Here is a 27,063-nt window from a genome sequence, read left to right on the forward strand (position 1 = left end):
TTCTACAGGATTTTCCATCTGCTGGTCTTATATTTTAAAGTGACCTCCCTGATTTCCCTCTTGCCCTTCTCCTGTGCCTTCTCTACACAGCAGCCAGAGTGAGTGTCTAAAACATGGATCATATCATACCACTCCACTGCTTGAATGCCTCTGACAGCTCCATTCCTAGAATTAATTTTTTTTTTTTCAACGTTTTTTATTTATTTTTGGGACAGAGAGAGACAGAGCATGAACGGGGGAGGGGCAGAGAGAGAGGGAGACACAGAATCGGAAACAGGCTCCAGGCTCCGAGCCATCAGCCCAGAGCCTGACGCGGGGCTCGAACTCACGGACCGTGAGATCGTGACCTGGCTGAAGTCGGACGCTTAACCGACTGCGCCACCCAGGCGCCCCTCCATTCCTAGAATTAAATCTGGCCTGTGCCCATTTCTCAGACCTCATATGTTGGCGGCATATTCTGACCCCAAGGCCCTTTCAGACACACTAGCTCTCTCTGGGTTCCTCAAACTCATTCAACTAGTCTGGTCACAGGGCTGCTCCACCCCAGAACTCTAGGGCTGGTGCGGGTCATTCAAGTTTCACGGCAAGTGTCCTACCCCATTCATGCAGAGGCCCTCGAGCCCACTACCCAGTTTTACCTTCCTCACAGAACATACCAGAAACTGAAAATACCATGTATTTCAACTTGTTTGACCATCTCCTTGGCTTCCATTGAAAATAAGTTTCAGGGTGCCTGGGTGGCTCAGTCTGTTAAGTGTCTGACTTCGGCTCAGATCATGATCCCATGGGTCATGGGTTTGAGCCCTGCCTCAGCCTCTGTCTTGACAGTATAGAGCCTGGAGCCTGCTTCAGATTCTGTGTCTCCCTCTCTCTCTGCCCCTCCCCCACTCCTGCTCAGTCGGTCTCTCTGTCTCTCAAAAATAAACATTAAAAAAAATAAGTTTCATTATAACCTTGTCTCTCTCCTTCTCTGCACTAGCGCTGGTGGCTATCTAAGTACCTGCCAGATGGCCGAATGGCTAGACAGATGAATGCATGAAGTATAAGCAGAAAACCTGTCCAGTTGCAATATCACAACAACACATGTCCTCAGCTTCCAAGATACCGTCACAATTAATTACCTTACTAGGGTTTACTGTGAACAAACTTGATATGAGATCGTATAGCAAACAGTGTTATAGTAAAAGTGCTTCAACAAAAAACACTGAAAGATGAATACTGAAGACACACATGAATCTCTCCCATTATTGGTATTAATCTGTGTTTCTGCATTCAAACCTTCATCTACATTCACAGTAAGCTTTTTGCATAAAATTCTAGAATTTTCCTTCAGTGGCATGTCACTTCAATAGTAGAAATCCTGCCACACCATGGTCTAAGGAAAAAATTTTATCAGAATTCTTCAAGGATTCGAGTGAAGTTTTCTCCATTCATAACACCCGGGGGTGAGGAGGGGGCTAGGAGGGTTTCTATAGTAATGAACAAAAACAAATATTGCAGATTTTTTTAAGTAGAAAAAAAATCTCCCTACTTTCTAGTACTGATAGGGGCCTACTTTGAATTTTGACATGGAGGCTGATTTTCAACTCAAATATTCTTGTAAATGTAATTTTCTTAATTTTTTTAAATGTTTATTTTTGAGAGACAGCGTGCCAGTGGGGGAGGGGCAGACAGCGAGGGAGACACAGAATCCAAAGCAGACTACAGGCTTTGAGCTGTAAGCACAGAGCCTGACATGGGGCTTGAACTCACAAACTGTAAGATCATGATTTGAGCCAAAGTCGGAAGCTTAACCGACTGAGCCACCCAGGTGCCCTATAATCCTTTGTTTTCTAAGACGTAAGGTGTAAGAAGACCCATTTTAGCTAGGGTGGGCTGTTGGTAAGAATACTGAATATATCGCGGCTAAAACAAATACATCTTATTCCAGAGCTGAAACGCCAATCTAGGAACTCAGAGGAGACAGACCAATTCCTAAAGCATATCCTTTTCTTCCTCCCTGAACTTCCTCGTTTCCAGCTCCAAATACAGTAACTTTCTGTTAACCTTTCTTAGGTATGTTAAGCCTGTAGATCTGGAAATGAAGGTGCACTCTTACCGCTGAAGCACCGCCTTGCTCTGAGAAGCAAGCAGGAATGTGGGAAGAAGATAAAGCAAATTCGGGTGCAGTAGAGAGACCAAGTGACGGCAATGAAGTCTTGGGGGTGGCCTTGAGCACTGAGACAGTTCAGATATATCCTGGGTCTACCATTCAGTAGCCAGGGAGATTCCACAAGTTTCTACATCTGTAAAATGGGGACAAAACTGCCGGTCTCAAGCTGTGGTGCTCCAACCAGGAGCAATGGCATTGGCCAGGAGCCTGTTACAAATACAAGTTCTCAGGCAGACTCAGAGACTCTGGGCCAGGGTCCAGCACCCTGGGTTTCCACAAGCCCTCCAGGTGGTACTCATGCCTGCTCAAGTGTGAGAACCACCGGATCACAGTTAAATTCTCTTCAACTCTTCATCCTGGTCACAGGCTTGGTTAACTGCCTGTCTGGGATGTCACCATCTTTTGGATATAAGCCTTAGACCGCTCCCAGGCTCACGCTGCAAAATACCAGCAGACTCTGCACAAGTTTATCGGGCATAAACACATAAACCAAAAACATGATGAAACTTAACATTCTCAAAATTATTTTGGGGGTAAAACCCTTTGGAAAACTCTCAACAAGTGTGAAGGATCACCCCGTGGAAGGTGTCCTCTTGGCAGGTCTCAGACACTGTTTACACTCTGCTCTTAGAGAATTTGCCTCATTTACCTGAAGAAGTGCAAAGTTCAGGCAAGATCTAGACCTTTCCAGGATTTGCTAACTTCTCCTGCTTAATTTCTACGTAAATTTCATTAATCCGGGAGCTGAATTATTAGGTCCTCTGAGCAAATGGCATTAATAGGAAGGTCACTCTTTCAGTACACAACACAAACCAAACACAAACCAAACACAAACAGCGCTCAGCCCTGCGGGGGGAGGGGGGCCCTCCAAACTGCGTCAACAGGCTCCAACAGGTTTTTGCAGCCTGATTACAGATTCCCCATTCCTACCAGTGCTCGCTTTGCTTTTCCAACAGTCTTATGAGAACCGAAAGAGGGATGAATGAGATTCAAAAGCATCCCTGCTCCACAACCTACATTTGAGGCCAAAGAAAAGCAGGTCTCCCTAACTGATGGACGGGGCAGGAGTTTAAGGGTGGATAGCTGTGAGTGTCGCCTGAGTCCATCCAGTCCTGTGCCAGTCCGCGAGGAACCAACCATGCGGCTCCCCGTGGGGTTCCACCTCTGAGCCACCTTCTAGTAATCCGGGTGTTGTTCAGGTTCAGTCATGCTGATCCAGGAGGCAGGTCTTGGCAGCTGTGCCTGGGTGTGGAGGAAGATCTGACGATGGTGGGTGTAAGCAGCCTCGTGGACTGAAGACAGCACTTTCAGAAAAGTCTAGAAGTCAAACTACCGTGAGGTGTGCATCTCAGAGAGGCGTTTCCCGGCGCTCCTCAGGCTGCCTGTGGGAACCCTGGCTGCAGCCTGCTCTCGGTGCTCCCGAGACGCTCTCGCTGAAGTGCCCGGATGCTGCACCACCCCCTCCCCGCCCCCTGCAGGCCAGCTACACCCCACGTCACACCACGTCCTCGATAACGGCAGTGTGACTCGAGGAGGGTGCGCCTGAGTCCTCACGCGAAGTTTCCTCCTGCTGCATCTGCCTCTGCTCAGGGGCAAACAGATGAGCGCGGTGACTTTAAAGACCACATCCCACGTCAGGGTTTTTCCCACAAGCTCCCATTCCCCTGCAGCAGGGGGACGCGCACCCCAAAAGTGGAGAATCTCTCTCATCCTGCGGACTGCAGCCTGGCATGTGGGTGGGGCCAGCGTAAGCAGAAATCAAACTGTATGAAAAGTTAAGGGATCTCCATTGAAAGCAGGGGGTGCTAGAGGTTCAGGTCCTAGTTGCTCAGTGCAGTTGCCTTTGGACTCTACCTCCACTGCTCCTCGGCCCACAGCTGCTCCCCAGTCCAGACTCCGGGGTACCGTTCTGGCTGACCCCCAATTGCTGCTCTCCTGTCTCTGGGTTCTCCTGTAGTGGTAGAGAAGGAACTTCCTTCCCCATCCTGATGTCATGCAAAAACCCAGTACAAACACTTCCTCCTTGACGGACAGAGCTGGGTTGCCATGCCTGAGGGATAGGTTTCCCTGAGTGTCCCCCACCTCCCAGCCATCTTTCAGGTGGGAGAGAGGTAACCTTCTGGCTACCACATTCCTTTTCCCCTACTTCCCTACTGATATTGGAAGCCGCTGACTTCAGAACAGAGTCGAGGTACAACAGTCTCCAGTTATTGATGGTTTACTTAGAAAACAGAGGGCCCTTCACTGCTCCTTCCTCCTCTCCTGAGGTTCAGATACGGTGTAGGGGAGCTTGGCGGTTGGCCCATGTACATAAATACCAACCTCTGCAAAATCTTTATTCTAGACCTTGTTCCTAACCAGGTTCTTTAGATCAGTATACCCTAAACCCTCTTGTACTTTTTATTCCCTTTGCCTGCCCTTGTTTTGCTAAAATAATTTATTTGGTAGAATGATCTCCATACCCTATTTGGCTCCCTGGATACCTGTGTATAATACCCACAAAGACACACAGTGCATAGTTCAGTATAAAATCACGGATTCCTTAAAAACAAACAAAAGACCTCAAAGTTTGGATGCGTTGACCTCTGTCTCACCCAAAGAGAACTCTCATTCACGCAAAGCTACAATTAGTCAGCCTGGGCTGTCCCTATATTAATCCAGGAAATGATAAGCAGAAAGTCACCGCTTTCCCACCTGACAGTCCTGTACGTATTTCAGGCAGCCGCCATGTTGTAGTGTACTCTTCCCCTTCTCTGGGCTAAACACCCTCCATTCCTTCCACCACCACCCCTCCCCAGATGGCCCAAGACCCCAATCCCAGGACAGACTCCTGTGTCTATGGCCTTAGGTAAGGAAGCCCCATCTGAAGTTGGCATTCCCAGCATGGCCCCATCAGCCCAGAGCCATTCCCTTTGAGGGAAGCAATCACCACTGCCTCCACCCCCACCCTGCAGAGAATGCCTTTCCACAGAAAAGGGCTAAAAAACCATAGACAAAGCAATCCCCCATTCTAACTGTCACTGACTTGAAACATGGTCACCCAGACCCTTTTCTTGCTTCAGCCCCGAAGGGAGTTCGCTTTAGCTTTCTTTCTTAAAGACGGCAGAACCCAGTTATTCATATCCTTTTTCTTTTTGCAGAGGAGGAAGAGATGACTATCTCCACAATGAGGTAGTGCCAACTCACTGTTCGCTACTCCTCAGCCTCTTCCAAAAGAGGAACAGGAAATGCTTAGGCTGGGCTGTTTGAGATGGCCCGCCACATGCCGAAGAGGGAAATGGAAGCTGTTGGTGGTGGGTACAGAGAAGAGGCATGGTGGAAAGTCACCACCACTTAGGGGATGCCATAATGTGTTCTTCAGGGGCCAGGGGGAAACAGCTAAGAAGGAGAAGGGTACCAAGATCAGGTTGTGTCCCATGTGAGAGAGAAAAAAAAAAAAATGAACATAAATGAATCCAAAGAGAAAGGTCACCTGCAAAAAACAGCCAGGCAACACAGCCCCTTGTCCATGACCGCAGAAGTTCAGGGTCACCTTGAATCTCAAATGGGATGAATGTGGTAGACACGGGCCTCTGCCTGCCAGAGGTGACACAAATAACCAAACGATGTGCTGCAAGGGACAGTGGCATGCTGCCTGATCGACGGGGGCCCAGGAAGAGAAAGAGCCTGGGAAGGAAGGTCCGAGATTGGCTGACAATCTTAGCTGAACCTGTAACATCACAAACCTCCATTTTCCCGCCTGTAAAATTACAACAGTCCTCTCGAATGAGCTGGGTTATATAACCACGAAGAAGAATTAAGTGCTGACGTTACATACCAATGCCTATTATGCAACCGAGTCTCTGGTGTAAGGGAAATACAAAATCTCTCCCCATTGAAGACCAACAAGCTCTCCATCAACCCGAAGTCCTGAAAGCAGCAGAAGAAAAAGGCTCTTTGGTGTGTGTGTGTGTGCGTGCACCCACACTCACACATGCCCAAGGGCAGGCGAGTGGGGATTCAGTGTGATAAATACCTGTGAGAAGATTTCTGGGCTGCTTCTTCCCTTTTTAGTAGGGGTATGTGTTGAGGGGGGCGGTACGGACAGAATTTGCTGCTAATCACCTTCCTTAACAAATCAGAAAACAGTGATTTTCTGTTTGACAGTGAGTGGGCACGTTTCGATGTTTGCTAGCACCAGCTTGTTCAGCCCAAACAGGTTGGACAGGTTAAATATTTAAACAAAGACGGAAAAATGCAAGGTATAAAGCACGAGGCACAGGTTTAAGTTTGTGCTCTTACCGCTTGCAATCAGGCTTGCTTTCCTCCTCCCCTCTGCTACTTTGATATTATACAAGTAAGTGGGGACACACACTCACGATCTGTTCCCCATTGTCAGGGCATCAGCGGAGGGCAGGGTGGGTGGGGAGAAGGGGGTGTGTTGAGGTCCGAAGCAGAGGACAGCCCCCCACTCCTCATCCTACCCCCAGCAAGCACATACCTTACCTTCCGTGACCTAATTCCTAGCTCTCACAACTGCCAGCTCGTTCAAGTGTAGGCAAGCACGGATGCTCCAGAATTTGATGCCATTCACCACTTTTACCTGGTGCAACTGAGCTTTCAAAATATTTCAACGAGATATGTCAAGAACACCATGGTGCCTGCCTTCAAGAGAAACTTCTTTTGTGTCTGCTCAAATCTCCAAAACAAATACCACCTCTGCCAAAACAGAAGAAAGCCTGAATTATAAACATTAGCATCTAGCCTGCAGAATGATAGTGAACTACTTAATTATGAAGCATATCATAAATCTGAGAAACAGTGATAGGATGAAAAAGGCTTTCACATCCCCACACATGGCAGAGTTTTACGAGTGAGCTCTCTTTGATATAACTGAACTTGACCTGGTCCTTCTGGAAAAAATGCCGAATAAAAAGGGAGCACCAGCCACAAGTACATTTTTCAAATATTCTTTCAAAAAAATTAAGCTATGCTCATTGTTAAGGGGTATTAGAAAAGAAAAAACAAACACAAAGTAGCAGGGAAAATGTTCTAAAGAATGTCAGTCAAACATGAAACAGGTTTCACAAGAGACTGTCAATTGAAAGGGGTCAACTCTCAGCTTTGCTATTTTCTTATGATTTTTATTTTAATGGAGGAATAAAATTCTGTGACAAATCACTCTGACCTGTTCTTTTTCTCAGAGTGGTAGTTTGCTATTTGCAGATTTCTAAAATGTAAAAGTAGGAATTCTGAAAAGAACCACAGACTCTCATCAAATGGTATAAACACAAATCCACGCAAAAAACAGAAAAATACCACAGAAAAAGCAATGCCCCCCAAAAGCAGTGTTCAAATAATAATGAGAATTTACACAATTAGGAGAAGAAAATTCAGGCGTATGGCACACAGCTGCTCTACAAAATACCGCTCTCAGACTGTCAGGTTCTTAGATCGCAGCTTATGGTACCCTCGTGGTTGAAGGTCAAGGTCTCTCTTCCTGGTTTTGTAAACACACATGCTCATGGGCATGCGGAAGGAACTGGGGGGTTAAGTTTCCGAAGGGAGAAGAGAGAGGCAAAGGAACCACAATTTGTCGAACACTTATGTGAGCCTGGGGCTTGGGTATACATTACAGCATTTATTCTCATCATAGCAGACTCTGAGAGTAGAACGTTGCCCCATTAAAGATGAAGACATAGAGGCTCTCTTTACCATTCCACAGAGCATCCTTTATCAGCACCAGCCAGAGAGGAAGGAAGAGCTCTCAGAGGACACACGGAGAGGCCGCCTTTATATAAACCACTACTGACGTTAAAATAAAAGCGTACAGGTTTCAATTCCAGACAATGAGATGTAAAGAAAGGCTATAAAAGTGTTTAAGTGTAATCAAATAATAAACTCACTTGGTGAAAGCTTAATAATGCTACCGGGGGAAACTGGGAACTTGGAAATTCTGCTGCGATACGCAGATTTGTGAACGTTCACTCTCGAGGGGAAAATTCTGGGCCTCTTAATGATGTGGGCTCTTGAAGAGAATGAAAAGCATATGAAGAGGCATGATCAGGGAACCAAGTATTACACTTCCGTGATTTTTTTTTTCTAGTTAAAAAGAAAAAAGTTCTAATAAAGCTTTTGAGACTACACCCAAAGTATGTGTGACTATTTCCGTAAACACAGTACCACACAGATGCAAACTGCCTTGATATCCAAGTATGATTATCATGAAACCACCAGATATTCACCGAACAGCACCAAACGTAAGGGTCCTATGTCCAGCACAGTTCATACATTCTCATTATGCTGTGTACACACCATTAAAATCTCCACAAACCCCTCAACTGTCTCAGTGGAACTATGTTAAGATCTCTGAGCACCCCCGAGAGACACTCTCTTCTGATTTGTCTTTCCTCAAGGGGAAGATACTTAGTTGTAGACAATTGAAACATCATTATATAATAATTGTTTCCTTCTTTTTAATAGAAATAGGTTTAAAAAAAAAAAAAGTTCACACAGTCCTGGGTAGGATGACCCAGATTTTTATCCTAGAAATTATTTCTTCCCATGTCACACGATACCTTCCTTCCTTCAAAGGAATCTGTCAGGGGAGTCAGTGAGTACCTGGTGATTAAGACTTGTTTCAAGATGGGACTAGCTGAGCCTCCGAGTGCCCACCTCCACTCCGGAGAAGCAGCCAGTCCCAGAACTAGTCATAGGGTGTCCTCAGAAACTCGTTTTTACCATGAAAGAAGTTCACAGGGCCCTTCCTCTTGCTGGGCTCTGAGGGTAAAGAAGTGACTGTCCCCTTCCAAGACACTGCCCTACCTCTGTTCCTTCTGTCTTTAAATGCTGGCCACCTGTTTGGATACCCAAGTTCAGTTGTGCATGCCAAGGGCTGGCTCCACCTAAGTATCCGAGAGTAGTGAGCTAAATTCAGAGCCTCCACGGCCTCATTTGTCATGGGGCAGGGTCACATTTCTGTACTGCGAACGTTTTCTTCCAGCATAATAGGAACACATAAGCCTCTGTTCCTGAAGACTGTCCATTATCCAGCGGCATCCTCCGGGTCTATGTCTCCTGCACTTAGCAACAGAGAAAGTCGTTCCCGTTGCAGTAGGAAATAGAGCCTGTGCCCAAATAACTAAAGGACACTCCAGGCATTTCGCTTCCTCATCTTGCCCCTTCCACTGACATGGCCAAAATGCAGACACATGCCTGCTCTTTGGAGAATGAATGGAGAAGCTGGTTAGGAAAGCCCAGTCCTGCTGGGGTCTTTGGTATGTCTGTAACGTTAACACAAACTCCACAACTCTCTTTATGGCTTTGAAGTCTCCACTTTGTAAAATGAGCAAAGTGGAAACTAATTTCCTATTTTCTCAAGGCAATTACATTCTGGCAAAGGAAAAACACCCATTTTGGAGGTAGGATTTCTTCCCAAAGGAGATCTACTTCTATCTTCTCTTTCAAATATCATCACTTCTGCATAGCTCTGAAGTCCAGCACTTTCTGGAAAGTTTTGCAAATCGCAAAGCTCAATGCCCTTTTTCCTACATCGAGCTCTCCCGGCGGGTGTGCTCTGGCTCAGTTTCCCAAGTTTGTTTTGGAAGACAAGTACTGCTCAATCCAAATTTTCAACGTGGGAGCAACTGATAAAGAGTTGGGGGAAGTTAAAAGTTGGAGCCGCGGTGATCTTTCCGTGATGCGTGTTTTGCACTTGATGCAGCCTATTATTCTGCTTGGAAACTAAGCTGTGGTCAGATGGTTTGGGACGAAGGATTTCGAAACCTCAAAAACACGAAAATCCGCAGACAGGGAAGCGGCAGCTTGAACAAGTGTACCCGATCTGGTAACAGATTGACACGGTCTCTTGCTTATGCGCTGAGGCTCCCCTCCTAAGACTAAGGAAACGCTACCAAAAGATTGACTAGTCTTATAAACAAAGGTAACTACTGCATCATCCTAAAATGACTAGCGGCCAAAGGAAACAGAATGAGTTGCTTCATAAAGTGGGTGGCGACAGAGTGCCTCAATGTCGGTTAAGAACAACCTGAAATTGAAAAGGAGTAGTTCCTGGGGTCTGGGTTGCGAGATGTACACGGAGGACCTCTGAGTGCAGCAGCAACCAGAGTCTGGGATGGAGCCCAGATCTGCCCTCTACAGCAGCCTGCTCAACACTAACCACTGGGAAGGCGAGGCTTATCTGGAAGAACGTGTACATGCGGAGATAGGCATCACCTGTGCACATGCAGATGCCCTTTGGAGCAGGAGGCGGAGGGAAGGTGAAATCTGTTCCTAAATGATACTGTGTGCCAGAATCGAGCCTTGGGGAAATGGATCTAGAAAGCCACACCACAAGGAATCATGTCATAGCAGGGGTCCTACTGAATCTGCACGCCTCAGGGGAGAAGCTGAAAATCAGACCCTGAAACTGACACAGAAAAGGAGGGCCTGGTTGTCAACAAGACAGAATGGGACACATGGGGGTGGTGAGAGCGCCCAGCACTCAGGGGGAAATGAATGCAGGCCAGGGGGTCTTGGATCACTCAGCGGGGCGTGGGCCCCAGAGCCCCCACAGATGAGCTCCTGGCTTTCCCTGATCCCAGCCAGTGCCACAGACGTGGGAAGCAGCAGCAAAAGAAGGAAAATGAGAAAGGAGGAAAAAGAGAAACAGAACTTCCGTCTTCAGCATCAAACTCATAGTCGACTGACTTCCTTCCATACTCTGAAAATTGAGTGAGGATACAGCTCCTCAAAACGTGGGTTTTCGCTGTTCTTTTTAATTCCTGCACACACGCATCCCAGGACAGCTCTGGTCTCTGATTAATGAAACACAGATATGTGCTCAGGGGAGATCACAGCTCACTATTTGAGTCTCACGTTCTGGAACAGATCCCTGGGACAAAGAAGTCTAACTCCACTCTCTCTAACACATTTTTTATGTTTTCACATTTTTATAATTTTTTTTCCCCAAAAGTACGGTTTCACCAGCAAATGAAAGTGGTAATGACTGTGATTGATTACCACAAACTGAAATGTTCTTTTAACCTATTATTTGCAATTTTCTGCAGAAAAGGCAAAATAAATGTGGTATGATGAACTCAAATATTCTAAATGTTAAATTACAGATTCAGTGTGTAGCAAAAAGAAAACAAAAATAAAAGCAACCTCTTGATTTATTTTCTGGTATTATAGGAATGCTTACTTGGCATACTGTCTGTCCTTCAGTGGCAGTAGGAGAGCAACACTGGTGACCACTGATAAACATCCTAAGTGCTCTGCATGTATTAATTTGTGAATCCCCACAGTGTAGCCATAACACTGGTACAGGTTTCTATGGATGAAGTAATCGAGACACAGAGAGGCCAAACAACTTCTCTAGGGTCACACAGCTAGGAGTGGCACACGCTTCACAGAGTATCACAAGTGTGCTTTCAGCTCCAATAATACAAACTGAGAAACATCCCCCACCCACGACATTTCCATGCTGCACTGTTATCCTTCGAAATGCTTTCACAAACATTGCTGCATTTGAGCATAAGTTCTCAACGAGGTCTTCCTATGCCATTCTGTTAAAGTGTACACAAATTAAGAGATTCCTGTGGCGTCCTGCAGAATTAGGCCTAGAACTTGGCCCACAACAATTAGTCCTCCGCTCCCAATCAAGATGACTCATGATAAATAAAATCAGTACAAAATCCAAAATTAGCACAAACATCCCTAAGGCCTGCTTGAAAAAAAAAATATTTATAAACAATAGTTTACAAACAAGTCCAATATATACTGTTTACAAATAAGAACTGTATCTTAGGATAATATCAAGGGCTGAGCTATAAAAAATTGAGGATCATTTCTACCCATGTATACCAAACAAAAAACCGTCATAAAATCCAATAAAAGGCTATCCCATGCTCACTAAATAAAGTGACTGAAATAACTTGGCTGAAATAGTTTAACGTTAAAAATACAGTTGACCTTTGAACGATGGGGGTGTGAACTATATAGGTCTGCTTATCTATAGATTTTTTTGGTACAGTGAAGTACTGTAAATGTATTTTCCTTATGATTTTTTAAAGTGTATTTTTATTTATTTTATTTTAGAGAGAGAGAGAGAGTGTGTGTGTGAGCAGAGGAGAGGGGCAAAGAGGGAGAGAAGATCTTAAGCAGGCTCCATGCTCAGTGCACAGCCCAAAGTGGGGCTCGATCCCACCACCCTGGGATCATGACCTGAGCTGAAATCAAGAGTCAGATGAACAACTGAGTGAGCTGCCCAGGTGATGCCCCTCCTTATGATTTTCTTAATCATGTTTTCTTTTCTGTAGCTTACTTTGTTGTAAAAATATAGTATATAATACATACAACATACAAAATACATGTTAATCAACATATATGTTTATGTGCTCAGTGAGGCTTCCAGTCAACAGCAGGTTATTAGTAGTTAAGTTTTGGGAGAGTCAGAAGAGTTGTGTGATTTTCGACTGACTGGCGGTTGGCACCCCCAACCCCTGCATTGTTCAAGGGTCAACTGTAATGCTCTACGAGAGCATGGAGCTGCTTTGGGGGTGGGTGAAAGAGTGCTTTTTCTAATATAAAAAATGATACAAACACTATTATCAATTCTTTCTCATAGTCATTACAAGCATGGCCACTAAGCCCACAGCTGACATTCAAGTCTCAACCTTGGCTGTTACTCTGATCCCAAGCAAGTTTCCTCATGCAAAATGAGATAGCAATTCCACAAACCTTACAGGTAGAGTGCATAAAAAAAATTGGCAATCGACAAGAAAGAGAAAATGTGAACAACATATAAACCAGCTAGACCTCCCGGCACCTCCAGAGGACACACCAAGCAACAGCAGAACGAACATTCTTCTCAGAGAGACACGGGCCATCCTCCAGGACAGACCATATGCTAGGCCATAAAATGAGCCTCCAGAAATTTCAAAGGATTGAAATCATACAAAGTATGTTCTCCAACTACAATGGTATGAAATTAGAAATTAATAGCAGAAAGAAATTTGGGGATTCGCAAATATGCGGACGCTGAACATTCTGAAATAACCAACGGGCCAAAGAAGAAATCACAAGGGAAATTAGAAAATACTTTGAGATGAATGAACAAGGAAACGCAAGATATAACTAAAGAATGCCTAAAAAGAGATTTATAGCTGTACATGCCTGTGGTACAAAAGATGTTCTCAAATCAATATCCTCACCTTCTACTTTTAAACGCTGGAAAAAGAGCTAGCTACCCTAAAGCACATAGAAAGAGGGAAATAATGTAGAGTGGGAAATTAATGAAACAGCAGAAAAGCAACAGAGAATAAAACTACAAAATCAAAAATTGTTTCTTTGAACATCTCAATAAAACTGACAAATGTTTAGCTAGACTGACTAAGGAAAAAAAATAAAGAAGACGCAAGTGATTGGTATCAGGAATGAAAAGAGGGGGCATTACGACTCAGGACAGAAAGGCCTATAAAGGGAAAGTGAACAACTGTAGGCCAACCAATAAGATAATTTAGATTAAATGGCCAAATTCCTGGAACGGACACAAACGACGGAAATAGACTCAAGAAGAAACAGAAATGTGAAACAGACCGATCACAAGTAAAGAGGCTGAATTAGTAATTTAAAAACTTCTCAGAAAGAAAAACCCAGGTGGCTTCATTGGTGAGTCCTACCAAACTCTTAAGAAGAATTAACACCAACAAACTCTTCCAAAAAACAGAGGCAGACAGAATACTTCCCAACTCACTCTGCGAGACTAGCAGTAGTGCCCAGACAAGGACTCATAAGGAATCGACAGACCAATATCTCTTATGAATATAGGCAAACGTCTTGTAATAAAATACTAGCAAACCCTGTCCATCAACATGTGAAAATGACTGTACCAAGTGGGATTCATCCCAGGAAGGAGGCTGGTTTAACATACAAAACAGAACACAAGAAAGGTAAAAAATAATCAGACCATCTCAATAAATGCAAAAAAAAAAAAAAAAAAGGCGTTTGACAAAATCCAACCCCCTTTCGCGATGAAAGTGCTAAGTGGACTGGGACTGAAAAGAACTTCCTCAAACTGATAAAGGGCATTTATGAAAAACCCATAATGAACACCATACTTAATGGAGAAAGACTGAATGCATTCTCCCTAAGAACAGAAATAACACCAGGGTGTCCGTTCTCTTCACTTCTATTTAACACTGCGCTGGAGGGGCCAGCCAGGGCTAGCAGGCGAGAAAAATAAGGCATCCAGATTAGTTTCGAAGGAAGAAGCACACTGTCTCTATTTGTAGGTGACATGATGTCATATACAGAAAATCCTAAGGAATTCACCAAATAACCATTAGAATGAATAAACAAGATCAGCAAAGTTGCAGGAAACAAGAGCAGTACAAAATGTGAGTATTTCTATACACCAGCAATGAACAATCAAAAACACAATTCTAGGGGTACCTGGGTGGCTCAGTCGGTTAAGTGTCCGACTTCAGCTCAGGTCATGATCTCTCAGTTCGCAGTTCGAGGGCCATGTCAGGCTTTGTGTTGACAGCTCAGAGCCTGGAGCCTGCTTTGTATTCTGCGTCCCCCTCTCTCTCTGCCCCTCCCCTCCCTCTCTCTCAAAAATAAAGATTAAAACAAAAACAAAAACAAAACAATTCTAGGGGCGCCTGGGCGGCTCAGTCGGTTAAGCGTCCAACTTCAGCTCAGATCATGATCTCACGGTTCGTGAGTTCAAGCCCTGCGTTGGGATCCTGGAGCCTGCTTCGGATTCTGTGTCTCCCTCTCTCTCTCTGCCCCTCCCCCGCTCGCTCACACGTGTGTGCTCTCTCAAAAATAAATGTTAAAAAACAAAGCAAAACAATTCTACTTCCAATACCGTTAAAAAAAGGACACTTAGAAATTAATTAACAAAATAAATACAAAACTTGCACTTTGAAAACTATTTAAAACACAGTTGGCAGAAATCTATTAACATGTAATAGACATAAATAGAAAATATCTCAAAGTTTTAACACTGGTAAGAGGACAATACCTCCAAATTGATCTACGTACTTTATAACCCTTATGCCAGCTGCCTTTTGTGTGGAAATTGACAAGCTGTTCTTAAAATTCATACAGAAATCCAAGCAACCCATAGTAGCCAAAACAATCGTAAAAAAGACCTAATTTGGAGGATTCACATCTCCCAGAAAGTTGCAGTAATCAATACAGTGTTAGGCCTTGGGGTAGACATGAAGACATATAGATCAATGAAACAGAACTGAGTAGAGAAAAAAATCCTTCCACTGATGGTCAACTGAATTTTGACAAGAGTGGCCAGACCACTGAATGGGGGAAAGAAAAGCCTTTTCAACAAAGTGCCAAAGACTAAAGTTGGACCCCTTCTTTACACTATACTCAAATATTAACTCAAAACAGATCACAGACTTAATGTAAGAACTACAATTATAAAACTCATGGGATTCCACTTCACACCTAAGAGGATGGCTTTCATGAAAAAGACAGGCGGTAACAGGTGTTGGCAAGGATGTGGAAAAGCTGCAACCCTCACACTCTGCTGGTGGGAATGTAAGACGATGCAGACACTTTGGAAAACAGTTTGACAGGTCTTCAAAATGTTAAACATAGAGTTACCACATGACCCAGCCACTTCACTCTGAAGTATCTGCCCAAGAGAAATGAAAACCTATGTTCACACAAAAAGACTGGATGAGAATGTTCACAGGAGGATCATACATAATAGCCAAAGAATGGAAATGACTCAGATGTCCACCAATCAATGAAGAGATAAATAAAATAAAATATGGTAGATCCATACAATGGACTATTATTCAACAACAAAAAAGGATGAAGCACGGATATGTGCTATAACATAGATAAATCTTAAAAACATAATGGTAAGCAAAGAAGCAAGTCACAAAAGGCCACATGTTAGAGTACACAAATCCAGAGACAAAAAGTAGATTAGTGTCTTCCTAGGGCTGGAGGGTGGGGAGTAATGAGAAGAGACTACTGATGGGTATGGGGTTTCTTTTACGGGATGATGAAAATGGCTGAATATTGATTGTAGTGATAGCTGCAGAACTCTGTGTATATACTGAAACACACTAAATTGTACGCTTTAAATGGGTGAAATATATGGCATATGAATTATATCTCCTAAAGATGAAAAAAAAAAAAAGCAAAGTGTCGAGCCCAGTGCCTGATGCACACAGTAACTGTAGCTTTAACTATGGTTATTTATAAGATGCATTGTCTGATACATCACTGTAGAAGGCAGTAACTATTTACAGATGTGCTTGACATGTGCCGTATTCAATCACAGATGCTGTCCCCAAATGGAAATTTTCCCAGTCAGAAGTGACTGGGCCCAAGACCAGAGAGGTCTCGTGGAGAATCATCAACAGTGAGCGCTCAGGGCCAGCGCAGCCTCAAGGACAGTAATTGTCACTAATGCGCCCCACTGCCCTCTCCATGGGAGGTTCCACTGGGCATGGGTCTCAGGAAGAGGAAGCAGGGAAACCGCCCAAGAAGGAAATAGGCAATACCCAGGAACAGATTTTGAGAGGGCAAATATGTAAGGGACAAAGGACTTCTTTTTTTGGGGGGGGGGGGGGGGGGGGGGGGGGAGAGGATAGAAGGACCAGGCAAAACAAAACGGCAAAAGAAGGTAAACTGATCCTGATGGGCTGAACACGGTGGTAAAAAAGCAAAAAGCCAAAATGTAAAAAAGAATACTAAAAAATGGTGATGATATTTATTCACCTCCTTCTTCCTGCCCAAAAACACTCCCAGAAGGAGATGAGGGGCAAAGAGGACTGAAATTTACATGGAAAGAAAAAAAGTAAAATACTTTGTAAAAATCCTTTAAAATATTGATACCTTTTGTAAAGTCACACTATACACCTTCCTTCCAGTCCAGACTGAGAAATCCACAGGCTTTGGATTCCTGCAGCATTACTTAGAAATGCAAACAGTAATGACAGATAACATTTACGGAGTGCTTGCCATGTGCCTTGACTGTGTGCAAAATTCATGATCTCCTCACCCTCACCCCACTCCAGTGAGATGGTGGATACTATTAAAAGGCTCGTTTCAGTGAGGAGGAAAACGAGGTACAAAGGTTAAGAAACTTGCTCAAGAATGGAAAACTTACAAGTGGCAGAGTGAAGATTTGACACCGAGTGCCTAATTCCAAAAGCCAGAGATCTATCACTATTACCAGTATGTCCCAAGTACACCATCAGTGGTTCATAATACGGTTTTAGGTAGAATAAACTGGCCTATTTCCTTTTAGTATTGGTATATAATTAAGTATCAATTTCACAGTAACGCTGTAAAGTGTTCTTTGGAAAAAAACGTGTTAAAAAAAATAATGGCGGGGAGGGGAGGGGTGGTTAGTCAATTTTTAAAAAGCAGAGCAGCGTGATGCCTGGAAAGGAAATATAGAAAAGTAAGAATAGTCTGGTTTTTCTGAGAAGGTGATATTTTTTTGAGTCCCTTTAAAAACTTTCCCTAGAGTCTTGATGTTCCTAAAATGTTTGTGTAAAACAGGAGCATTTAAGGGGCGCCTGGGTGGCCGGCTCATCAGTGAAGTGTCGGAGTCTTGATTTCATCTCAGGTCATGGTCTCACAGTTTGGGAGTTCGAGCCCAGCATCAGGCTCTGTGCTGACAGGGTGGAGCCTGCTTGAGATTCTCTCTCTCTCTCCCCCTCTCCCCTGCTCACACTCTCTCTCAAAATAAATGAACATTTTTTAAAAAAATGAGCATTAAAAAAAAGTCTTTTTGTTCTAACCCCTCAAACCATATGTAATCATTCTATAAAGTTTATTTTCTATTGGTTTTGTCCCACACAATTTTAATATGCCCACCACGGGGCTCTCTCCCACTTCTGAGTGAGCTGCTTTTCTCCCTCAAGAAATAAATTCCTGACATTTATCAGATGTTCTTTTTCTTCATTTTATCCCATCTTATCCTGAAGTTCTAAGACCAGGCCATCTCACTATTTATTCAAAAGCCCCAGAAATTTTTCGCAAGGAAAAGAGCTGCAGGGAATCTGGGAGGCATATGCAAATAGATTTTTAAGAGGCAAGGGTTACCGTGCTATTCCTTGAGGGCTCCTCAGTATCTGATAAGCTGCCCACCTCTGGCACCCAAACAAAGAAACTCCAATTGGCAGAGGGGGAAGGACTCTGTGTTTCATCCTGAGGATCCCCAAAGGCCAAAGACCTCGCCCAGGTACTTCTGTTTCCCATGGCCAGACACGTCCCATACACTGGAGAGAATGAGCACATCTCTCCCACTTCTCCATGCAGTGCACAGATCCTAAGAGCTTGGAGGCAAGTCCCCTGGTGGCTCAAAGGCCACTTGACTTTCTGTCAACCTCCGGAGGCAAAGGCCGCCCTCACCCACCTGTGCATGTTCCCATTGGTGGTAAAAGACTGGCCACACACAGTGCACTTGTAAGGCCTCTCGCCAGAGTGCACCAGCATGTGGCGGTCCAGGGAGCTGGCCGAACTCAGTGACTTCCCGCAGATGCTGCACGAATGGTCTGCCCCTCCAGTGTCCGTGTTGTGCTGGGGAAAGCAATCATCATATTGGTCACTTGAGAAGGTGGGTCAAAGCTTGGCAATTATGAAATGCAAATTAAGAGCTTTATATAAAAAAAGAAAAAAAAAAACAGCAAAGCTTCTCTGATATTTTTTTGTTGTTGTTTCATTTTAAATATCTTCCCAAATGTCAACATCTGCCAGGAACACAGGCAAATAACTATTCTGTGTGATCTTCTTCCACTTTCGTGTTCCAGTTTTGGAAAACACTTCTGCAAGGCCCAGAGAGGGGTGGGGTCTCTGCAGGCCTTTCTTGGGGACACACATAGATGGACTGACCACATACATTAACATGAGCAGAAGGACTCTCAACTATGAAGCTAACGTGAAATACGGTCTTTGCATTAAGGCAACATCCATTCTTCAAGTTTGCTGACTCAGTCTTGCTGTCAGGGAAAGAGAACTGAAAACTGCACAGTTTAGAGTTCTAGCCTCTGAAATACATTAAGAAGGAACATTTCTCTCCAAACCCAAGTTACTTAATGGTATTATTCCTCAGTGCCATGTTATGATTTTAATATTGTCAATCCTTCTCACTCATATGCAGAATTTAAGAAAAAAAAAAAAACGAGCAAGGGAAAAAGAGAGAGAGAGAGAGATAGACAAACCAAGAAACAGACTTTTAACTTTAGAGAACTGATGGGTTACCAGAGAGGAGGTGGGTGACAGATGGGGGAAAGAGATGATGGGGCTTACCGAGTGCCTGTGTCATGATGAAAAAATAAATAAAATGAAAAAAAAATTATCCATTCCCACTCCAAAAATATATATATATTTCCAAACAAACAACAAAAAAATATACATATACATATACATATATATATATATATATACACACACACACACACACACACATGTATGTATATATGATTAATCCTTCTTTGTTCTCGATTCATCCATAGTCTGTCATCAATTTGCCACACCAGGCAAGGGAGAAGGATAAAGGTCATAATATAGAAGCCAAAAGAAATGCCAAATGAATAAATTTCCTGCCGCATGATGTAAGTTTATAGCAGTATGAAGGCTTGGGATCTATCTCTACAATCTCACTGTGCTGTGAGGAGGTTTGGTTCAAACTGATGAGTCATATGATGAAAAGTCTTCTGTTCAATGTGGTCATTTTAGCTAGATGTTTGCTAACTTCTGAAAAGGTATTCTGTGTTGACCAGGGATTCTGTCACGGTAACACGGACCTGCAAAAACTTATTTCATAACCACCCCTTGAGATTATTAAAATATTAAATCTGAATTAAGCTCAGCCACAATGCATCTGCTAAGATCAAACTGCCCTCTCTTAATGAAGAAAGATTTCTAATACAAGTATGAAATCGGCAGCAAACCTGACGGATGTGCATAGTTAGCTGATGCTGTGTAGTGCAAATCTTTTCACACAGGGGACAGTTATAGGAAGACTTCTCCTCTTTCGTTTCCTGCAAAGACATAATACAAGGGAAAATCAAGTTCAACTCACACAGTAAGCCAGTGCCTCTTGTTCCTGTCGTAAACATCTGTGTCTCAAAGAGCCATAACAATAAATCACGGAGAGCATGGTCTCCAGAGCCTGTCCAGGTATGAGCTTGGGTAAGTCACAGTCCTGTCTGCCCTCAGTTTCCTCATGTGTAAAATGGGAAAAAATAACAGCATCTCCCAGACCGTGCTGTGATGAGGATTAAATCAATGAGCACATGTTAAGCACTGGAATAGTGCCTGGTACAGGCTAAGTGCTCCATAAATATCAGTGTTCTTATTAAACACCATTTAATTAATCATCAGTGCCAACAAAAAAAACAAGGATCAAGTCACAGCAGAGGTAGAAACGGAATAGCTCTCTCCCCAAGCCCCACCTACGTGGCTCCAGTCACTACTCCTGAGCACACAGGAGAGGCAGTGAAGTTCTCCTCCCAACATGACAAGGCTTCCGTGCCCAGCTGTGTGCCCCACAGGCATCGACATGCCCCTCTTACTTGCTGCTTGCACCTGCTTGACACCGCTCATCGATAATCAGTAAGAATGCTGTCCTTTTCCAAACTGTGATGGGGGGGGCACACCCGGGCTGACGCCTTCCACAGAGGGTGACAAAAGAACCAGATCACTACTTGGCAAGGTGGCTCATTTTATGTTCCCTCTACACACCCAGGACAGGCTGCCTTCAAGCAATAGATTTTTACCTTTCTAAGGAAAAGGACGAGCTCCCTCACTAGCCATGTGGTATGGTTCCTTTCTCCAAATAATTCATGGGGAGCTGCCCAGGACGTGCCCCCTCACCCACATGGTCCCCGGTCTCTGCCCTCATCTCCCAAAACCAACAGGATCAAGGCATGGATATCTCGCCTAGGAATCTGAAATGAGGATGCTTAGAGACTGAGATCAGTGGGTTTCCCACTGATCAGCAGAATCACCTGGGCAGATTTCTGAACGACATAGTTCTAGACTAGACTCCTGGCATGCTGATTCAGAATGGGGGGGGGTGTACCCCAGAAATCTGCTCGTTTCTCAGGTTCCCCAGTCATTGTTCATATGCACCCAGGTTTGGGGGTGACTAAGTTACTACCACAAGTGATCAGGAACACCTGAATTCAAAGTTCATGTAGTCCTGGGGCTGAGCTGAGCACTGGGGCGAGCCCAAGCCATGACAATGCAGCTGGGGAGGACGTGGGTGCTCACGGAAGTGGGAGACCAGGTAGCCTGAGATAGGGGACGGCACCATCTGCCAGGCTGGACCCTCAGACTTCTTTCAACAGACCTGTTTTTACTTGTACTCCTCTGAATGAGTTTCTGTTCTTTGCAAATAATGCCCATCCTTGAACACTTACTATGCGCTAAATGCTACATATAGAAATGTCACAACCACGGTTACAGATCTCATTTTCTGGATGAGGAAACTGAGGTACAGAGAGGTAAGTAACCTGTCTCAAATGAGGAAACCATGAAGTAGGAGACCCAGGATTAAAACTCAGGCCGGCTGCTCTCCCAGCCCATGCCCAGTTTAGGGCATGACTATGCTACACAAGTCTGATCAAAAAAAGGATTAACCCCAAGGCACAGAAAGGAAACACCCTTGTGGTTGGCTCATGAGAGACGATGAAAATAAAAATCACTCTGAAGACTCTAAAAACAAATGGCACCATAAACCAGATGGGGTGGAGCGAATGCATGAGGATGTCCAGGATGTATATGCCCACGGTACTTCTGTGTCCTCTTCAAAGACTAACAGGCCTCATTTTTAAGCAATATAAACGCTTCTCTCATCTGTGGCACTGGGTCTGAGAAAAGGTACACTACATATTTTTCACCCTCAAATTTTTTTTAAAAAGCAGGGGAAGGGCAGAAAGAGAGGGAGACAGAGGATCCAAAACAGGCTCTGTGCTGGCAGCAGTCAGATGTGGGGCTCGAACTCATGAACTGTGAGATCATGCCCTGAGCCGGGATCAAGAGTCGGACGCTCAACTGACTGAGCCACCCAGGCGCCCCTCACTCTCAAATTAAAAAAAAAAACAACAACAACAACAACAACAAAAAAAACCAGATAGGAAGCCTAAGGAAGCTGATAACCCAGAGACAGTTACAAAAAAACCTGCCAGCCTCACCACCATCCTCCCAGGGGCATGATGTGTATGGAGCAGGGAGGGGTGTCACTCCTTCTCGGCCTATCCGACTCCAGCCACAATGGAGCTGGCCAAGAACCACCAAAGAGAAACATCAAAAACGAAAGCATTCACAACAAAATGAAAGCAATCGCTATAATAATGAGGGCTGTCTCATAGCCGGACCCAAACTTAGTCCCTGGGGTATTTTTGTTATAGAACAATATATATTAATAAAATTTTTTTTAAAGAAAGATTCATCAATAAGATGTCAATAAATGGGTGCCCGGTGGCTCGGTCAGTTGAACGTCTGACTCGATTTTGGCTCAGGTCATGATCCCAGGGTTGTGGGATTGAGCCCTGTGTCGGGCTCTGCACTGAGTGTGGAGCCTGCTTAGAATTCTCTCTCTCCCTCTTTTTCTCCCTCCCTCCTTGTGCCCCTCTCCCCACTCAGGTGCTCTTTCCCTCTCTAAAAAAAGAAAAAGTCAGTAAATGTCAAAAAGCCAGGCGTCCGTGTGGGTAGCCTCCTGAGGCAGCACATTTCTTGAAAAAACCATCCTGCGCACACCTGGAGGTAGATACTGGACACACTGAGTAGGTCCTTGGAGCCTCCGGCACCAAACCTTCTGTGAGGCTGGCAGCTGCACTCCGCAGACCCTCACACAGGTCTACAGAATCCACAGTGGTCGGGGAGAAGGAAACCTCTGGACTCAGATTTAATTTTCACAAACAAACCCAACAGCAAAGAGAACAGCCCTGCTGTGAATCCAGTTACTGCGGCTGTGCTGGTGGAAGAAGCAGACTTCCTGAGCTGACAGATAAAATTAGCAGCTAATGTGATAACTAACCATTCCATAATGAAACAATCTGGCACCCGTGTCGGCGTCCGGCTGTGGCTAATCTGTCCTGGAACTCGGTGCTAGTGCTGATGGGCCTTCTCCCCAGGCTCCCGCTCTCGGCCTTCCCTACCCGCTCACAGGTAAGGGTGATGCCCACTCTCTCCCCAACTGCGCTCTGCTGTTTTTAATGCGCTGTCTTTCCACGTTACCTCTGGGCCAGACGTTACCTCCCCTGCGAACACTGAGCCTATGCCCTGAGGAACCCTGGAGGACACAGAAGGTAGATGGAAATGGCTCAGGTACACCTGTCCCATTTGCTTGCCCACACCTGCAGAGTCACCTCCATTTACCATGCAGGGATGGAGGTGCTGTGGGTCACACTCTAGGGTTCTACCTCCTGTCTCTGAACCACTGGGCAGGGACCAGAGCCTGGACCACGGTCAACTCTACCTGTGTCGGGGAAATGCCGGGCTCGTCCCTACCCATGCCACTTTCTACCGACAGAACATAGAAGGATGAGGAGACGGTGACCGTACGTATCTCGTTCATCCCGAAATGCCTGCCACCTGGTGCAGTACCTGGCTGGAAGTATATATTGTGAAATGGGTGGATGGATGGAGAGATGGACGGATAGATGGATGGATGGACAGTCACGTGAGAGTGGAAATAAACCTTTTCTTCCCAGAGCTAGTGCTCCGTCTCGACTCAGGCCACAGTCATACAGGCTGAGTATTTTCTCAGGTACCCATGGGAAGAGAGGCAGGCAGAGACAAGGGAAAAAAGAGAGAAAAAGGTATCAATGCTCCAACCCTCCAAACATCACTGAACCCTGCTAAGTCTTCAGCTGTGAGGAAGATGGGAATGAACGGACCCTTCTCCTATGCTGCTGGAGTGGGTTTTAGGCTGGAACGATTTTTCCTGGAGGACAAGTGGTAGCCAAAGCCTTAATTAACATACTTCTAAGAATTTATAGAAAACCATCATGGATAGTGCTCAGACAATTCTGTATAAGGACAGTCACTTGAGGATTATTAATAAAAAAGGAAATGAATTCACAAAAGCCCAACAGGTTTACTTTCCAGTCCATCCCTGGCATTGAGAGGAACTGAGAAGACTGCCTTTCCCCCCTGAGGATTTGGTGTAAACCCATTAAGTAAGTTAAAACAAAAATTAAATGTGGAGTCATCAGTTCAGATTACACGGATTCAGAGAAGAAATGAGCACCACACACCCCCTGCCTCGCTCCCTGAGTTTCCTTGAACACACTGCTACCAGAAGAGTGACAACTTTTTCTCAAGTGCCCCATTTGTACGTTAATTAGAAGATCTGTTTTATTTCCCAGTGGAGGAGCCTTAGACCTTTGTAACATCATTAATTAACCCTTCCAATCCTGGCCCGCCCCCTTATTCTTCCCCACTCTTCCTGATTTGATGCCCACTAAAAACTCAAGAGGACTAAATCACCCCATGAGTGGTATTCTCTGAAGCCAAATTCTGTGCTTTGTCAAAGGTGGAAAGCTGAATGGGAGATCCAGCAAAACCAACACTTATTTGCTACCTGATCTGAAGACACTTAAAAAAAGAAATCAAGGTGGTGGCTTTAAAATCCCAATTAACCAGCTGTGTGAGTAAGGAAATGAACTACATCACAGTAGAGGAATAAGTCCAATTCTTTGCCTTGGCCATCACGTGAAGACAGCTTGCATTCAAATCAAATTAAAGGGCAGGGAATAAGGATTCCACCAATACTGACACCACCGCAGAGAAAATTTCTTCCATGAAAGAAATTGACATAAGCCTGGAAAAGTTCACTCTTGAAGCCTCTCGGCATGTCCCTTTAGTTCTGAGCTTGTCCGAGGTTTTGGCTTAGGAAGCTGGGGCTTAAGGGAACAAACTTCACCCAACGTTCTCATAGACTGAAGCCACCAGATGTCACCAGCTAGCGCACAGGAGCTTACCTGGTTCCTTCTGCCAATCCGATTTGGTCCTGGAGGCTTCGTGGGGGACTTGGTGCTCTGGGGGCTCCCGCCATTCTCGGCGACCTTCCCTACACTCATTACTGCTGACATCATGGTGTTGACGGAAGACAAGTCTGAACCTTCCAAGCCAATGGGCGAACTTGACGTCATTGGGTCAAGGGTTTAAGCTTCTAAGAAGCTTCTGCCATAGAACTGAAAATCGGAAATCGCTGCTGTGATCAATTGGTTTAGCCCCTGTCAGAGCCCGGTGGCACTGGCCATGGCTACCATAACCATAAGTCAGGCCAAAACACCGAAGGCCCTCCCGCTTCTTCAGTTCAAGCTGACACTCGTGCCCATAATGACTTGAAGCTTTCATCTAAATGAAGCACTGTCATAACAAAGACTAACTGATAACCTCGCTTCCTTTCTGTGCATCTGTACTGACACAACCCCCCAAACTAGCAGAGGCAGGTCTCCTGGCCTTTCCTAATCTTTCATTAGACAGAGCAGGGAAAGGCTCTGGAGTCTTTCTGTCAGCCCAGGGAGCTGACATTTGCCCGGCACCCTCCTAAAAACCAAGCTCATTTACTACTACAGGAATGTTCTAGACTTAACAACTTATGATGAGAACCTTTAGGTCTCATGTAACTCCACTGCTGTAATTCAGTGCTCTTAATGGGGAGCCCAAATTGTACACGACAACTGAGAAGGCAATCCTCTCAGAATTATAACCAAACTTCAAATCAACATAAAAAGGACGTTTCTTAAAATATATGAGTAGGTAATGTACCTATACCCCAGAAGATGGATGGAAGGAAAACCCAGCCCCCACTGCCAATTACCTCCATTTTCTGCCCCAACTGATATACTATGAGGTTTTCTCTCGCTATAGCTATCATCCACGTGGAGTAGGAAATGAGTCTGTGTTCACTTCTTTTTTTTCTTCTCTTGTATCACTTGTTGACACTGGAAGGGAAGCAAAGGCAAAAAAAAAAAAAAAAAAAAATCAGTGAATGCCTTTTCACTTAGGGAAGAAAAAACTGATGCCATTTACTTGTAATCTCAGGCCACTATATGCATGAGAATACAGGGAGAACAAAAGGGAGGCGATTTTAAAAGTCATGTCTTTCTTCCAAAACCACATTCTGTGGTTGTTTTTCAACCTTAACTGATGTTCCCTACAGTGCTGTCACCGTCACTCCCAACAGCCAAAACGATTTTGTGGTATTTTACTTTCTGGAGCTCTTAACTACATACACACTGAATTTCCCTCCATACTCTACACCAGTCCCCCACGAGCGTTCAGACTCCTACTTGACCCCCCTCCCACCTCTACCTAAAAGTGACTGAAGATAAGGCAGGAAAGCAATTCACGAAAGGCTCGTAGTTTAGTACTAGACTATGTAGTATTAGGTCAGGCCTCAAAGAAAGCTGGTAACAGGAACGGCATGACCAACCGGAACACCCGCCACACCTCGTGGCCATTGCAAAACTGACTTCTGCAGCCTTTTCTAGTTACCTTCCTTTGAGAAGTGCCATCCAGTTACATGCCTTACCATGGCTGTGATATGGCCTCAGATTAAGTCTGCAGGTAAGTTACTTCCCTCATTTTATCTAGAGCCAAAGCCCTGCCAGTAAGCCTCCGATCCTATACTGACCTATATTAACTGTGCCTTGATAAATTCCACATGTCCTCTACTGGACTTGTAGTCAAAGATCAAGCTCATCATCTCGGCAGCCAAGTGAATGCTCAGGAACACCACCAGAAAGAACATGATTTCTTGTGGTTTCCTCCTCCAACTTGAGGGGACATGACCTAGGATATGACAAACGGTAACACCCAGAGCTACCAATGCAGCCAGCAGCAAGCAGAGCAGGAAGGGCCTGGGGACATAACTTTATTAAGCCACGTTGTTGTCAGCTCAGAAGTCTCAAGCTAAA

General features: G+C 44.7%; 1 protein-coding gene across 7 annotated transcripts in view; it reads right to left on the reverse strand.

Annotated features, from left to right (window-relative positions):
• The window catches only part of RREB1 (ras responsive element binding protein 1), a 179,822-nt gene that overhangs the window by 39,587 nt on the left and 113,172 nt on the right, over positions 1-27,063 (reverse strand). For 6 of the 7 annotated variants that reach the window (XM_049654872.1, XM_049654875.1, XM_049654869.1 and 3 more), the window contains exons 3-6: positions 25,965-26,088; positions 25,120-25,332; positions 20,080-20,169; positions 18,543-18,706 (exon numbers count right to left, since the gene is read on the reverse strand). In XM_049654872.1, the coding sequence (XP_049510829.1) occupies positions 18,543-18,706; positions 20,080-20,169; positions 25,120-25,290 (425 nt within the window). In that variant the 5' untranslated portion in view covers positions 25,291-25,332; positions 25,965-26,088. The remainder of the gene's footprint in view (positions 1-18,542; positions 18,707-20,079; positions 20,170-25,119; positions 25,333-25,964; positions 26,089-27,063) is intronic. The other variant, XM_049654874.1, reaches the window with a different exon arrangement.

Source organism: Panthera uncia, assembly GCF_023721935.1.
Source record: "Panthera uncia isolate 11264 chromosome B2 unlocalized genomic scaffold, Puncia_PCG_1.0 HiC_scaffold_25, whole genome shotgun sequence".
Classification (NCBI taxonomy): Eukaryota; Metazoa; Chordata; class Mammalia; order Carnivora; family Felidae; genus Panthera; species Panthera uncia.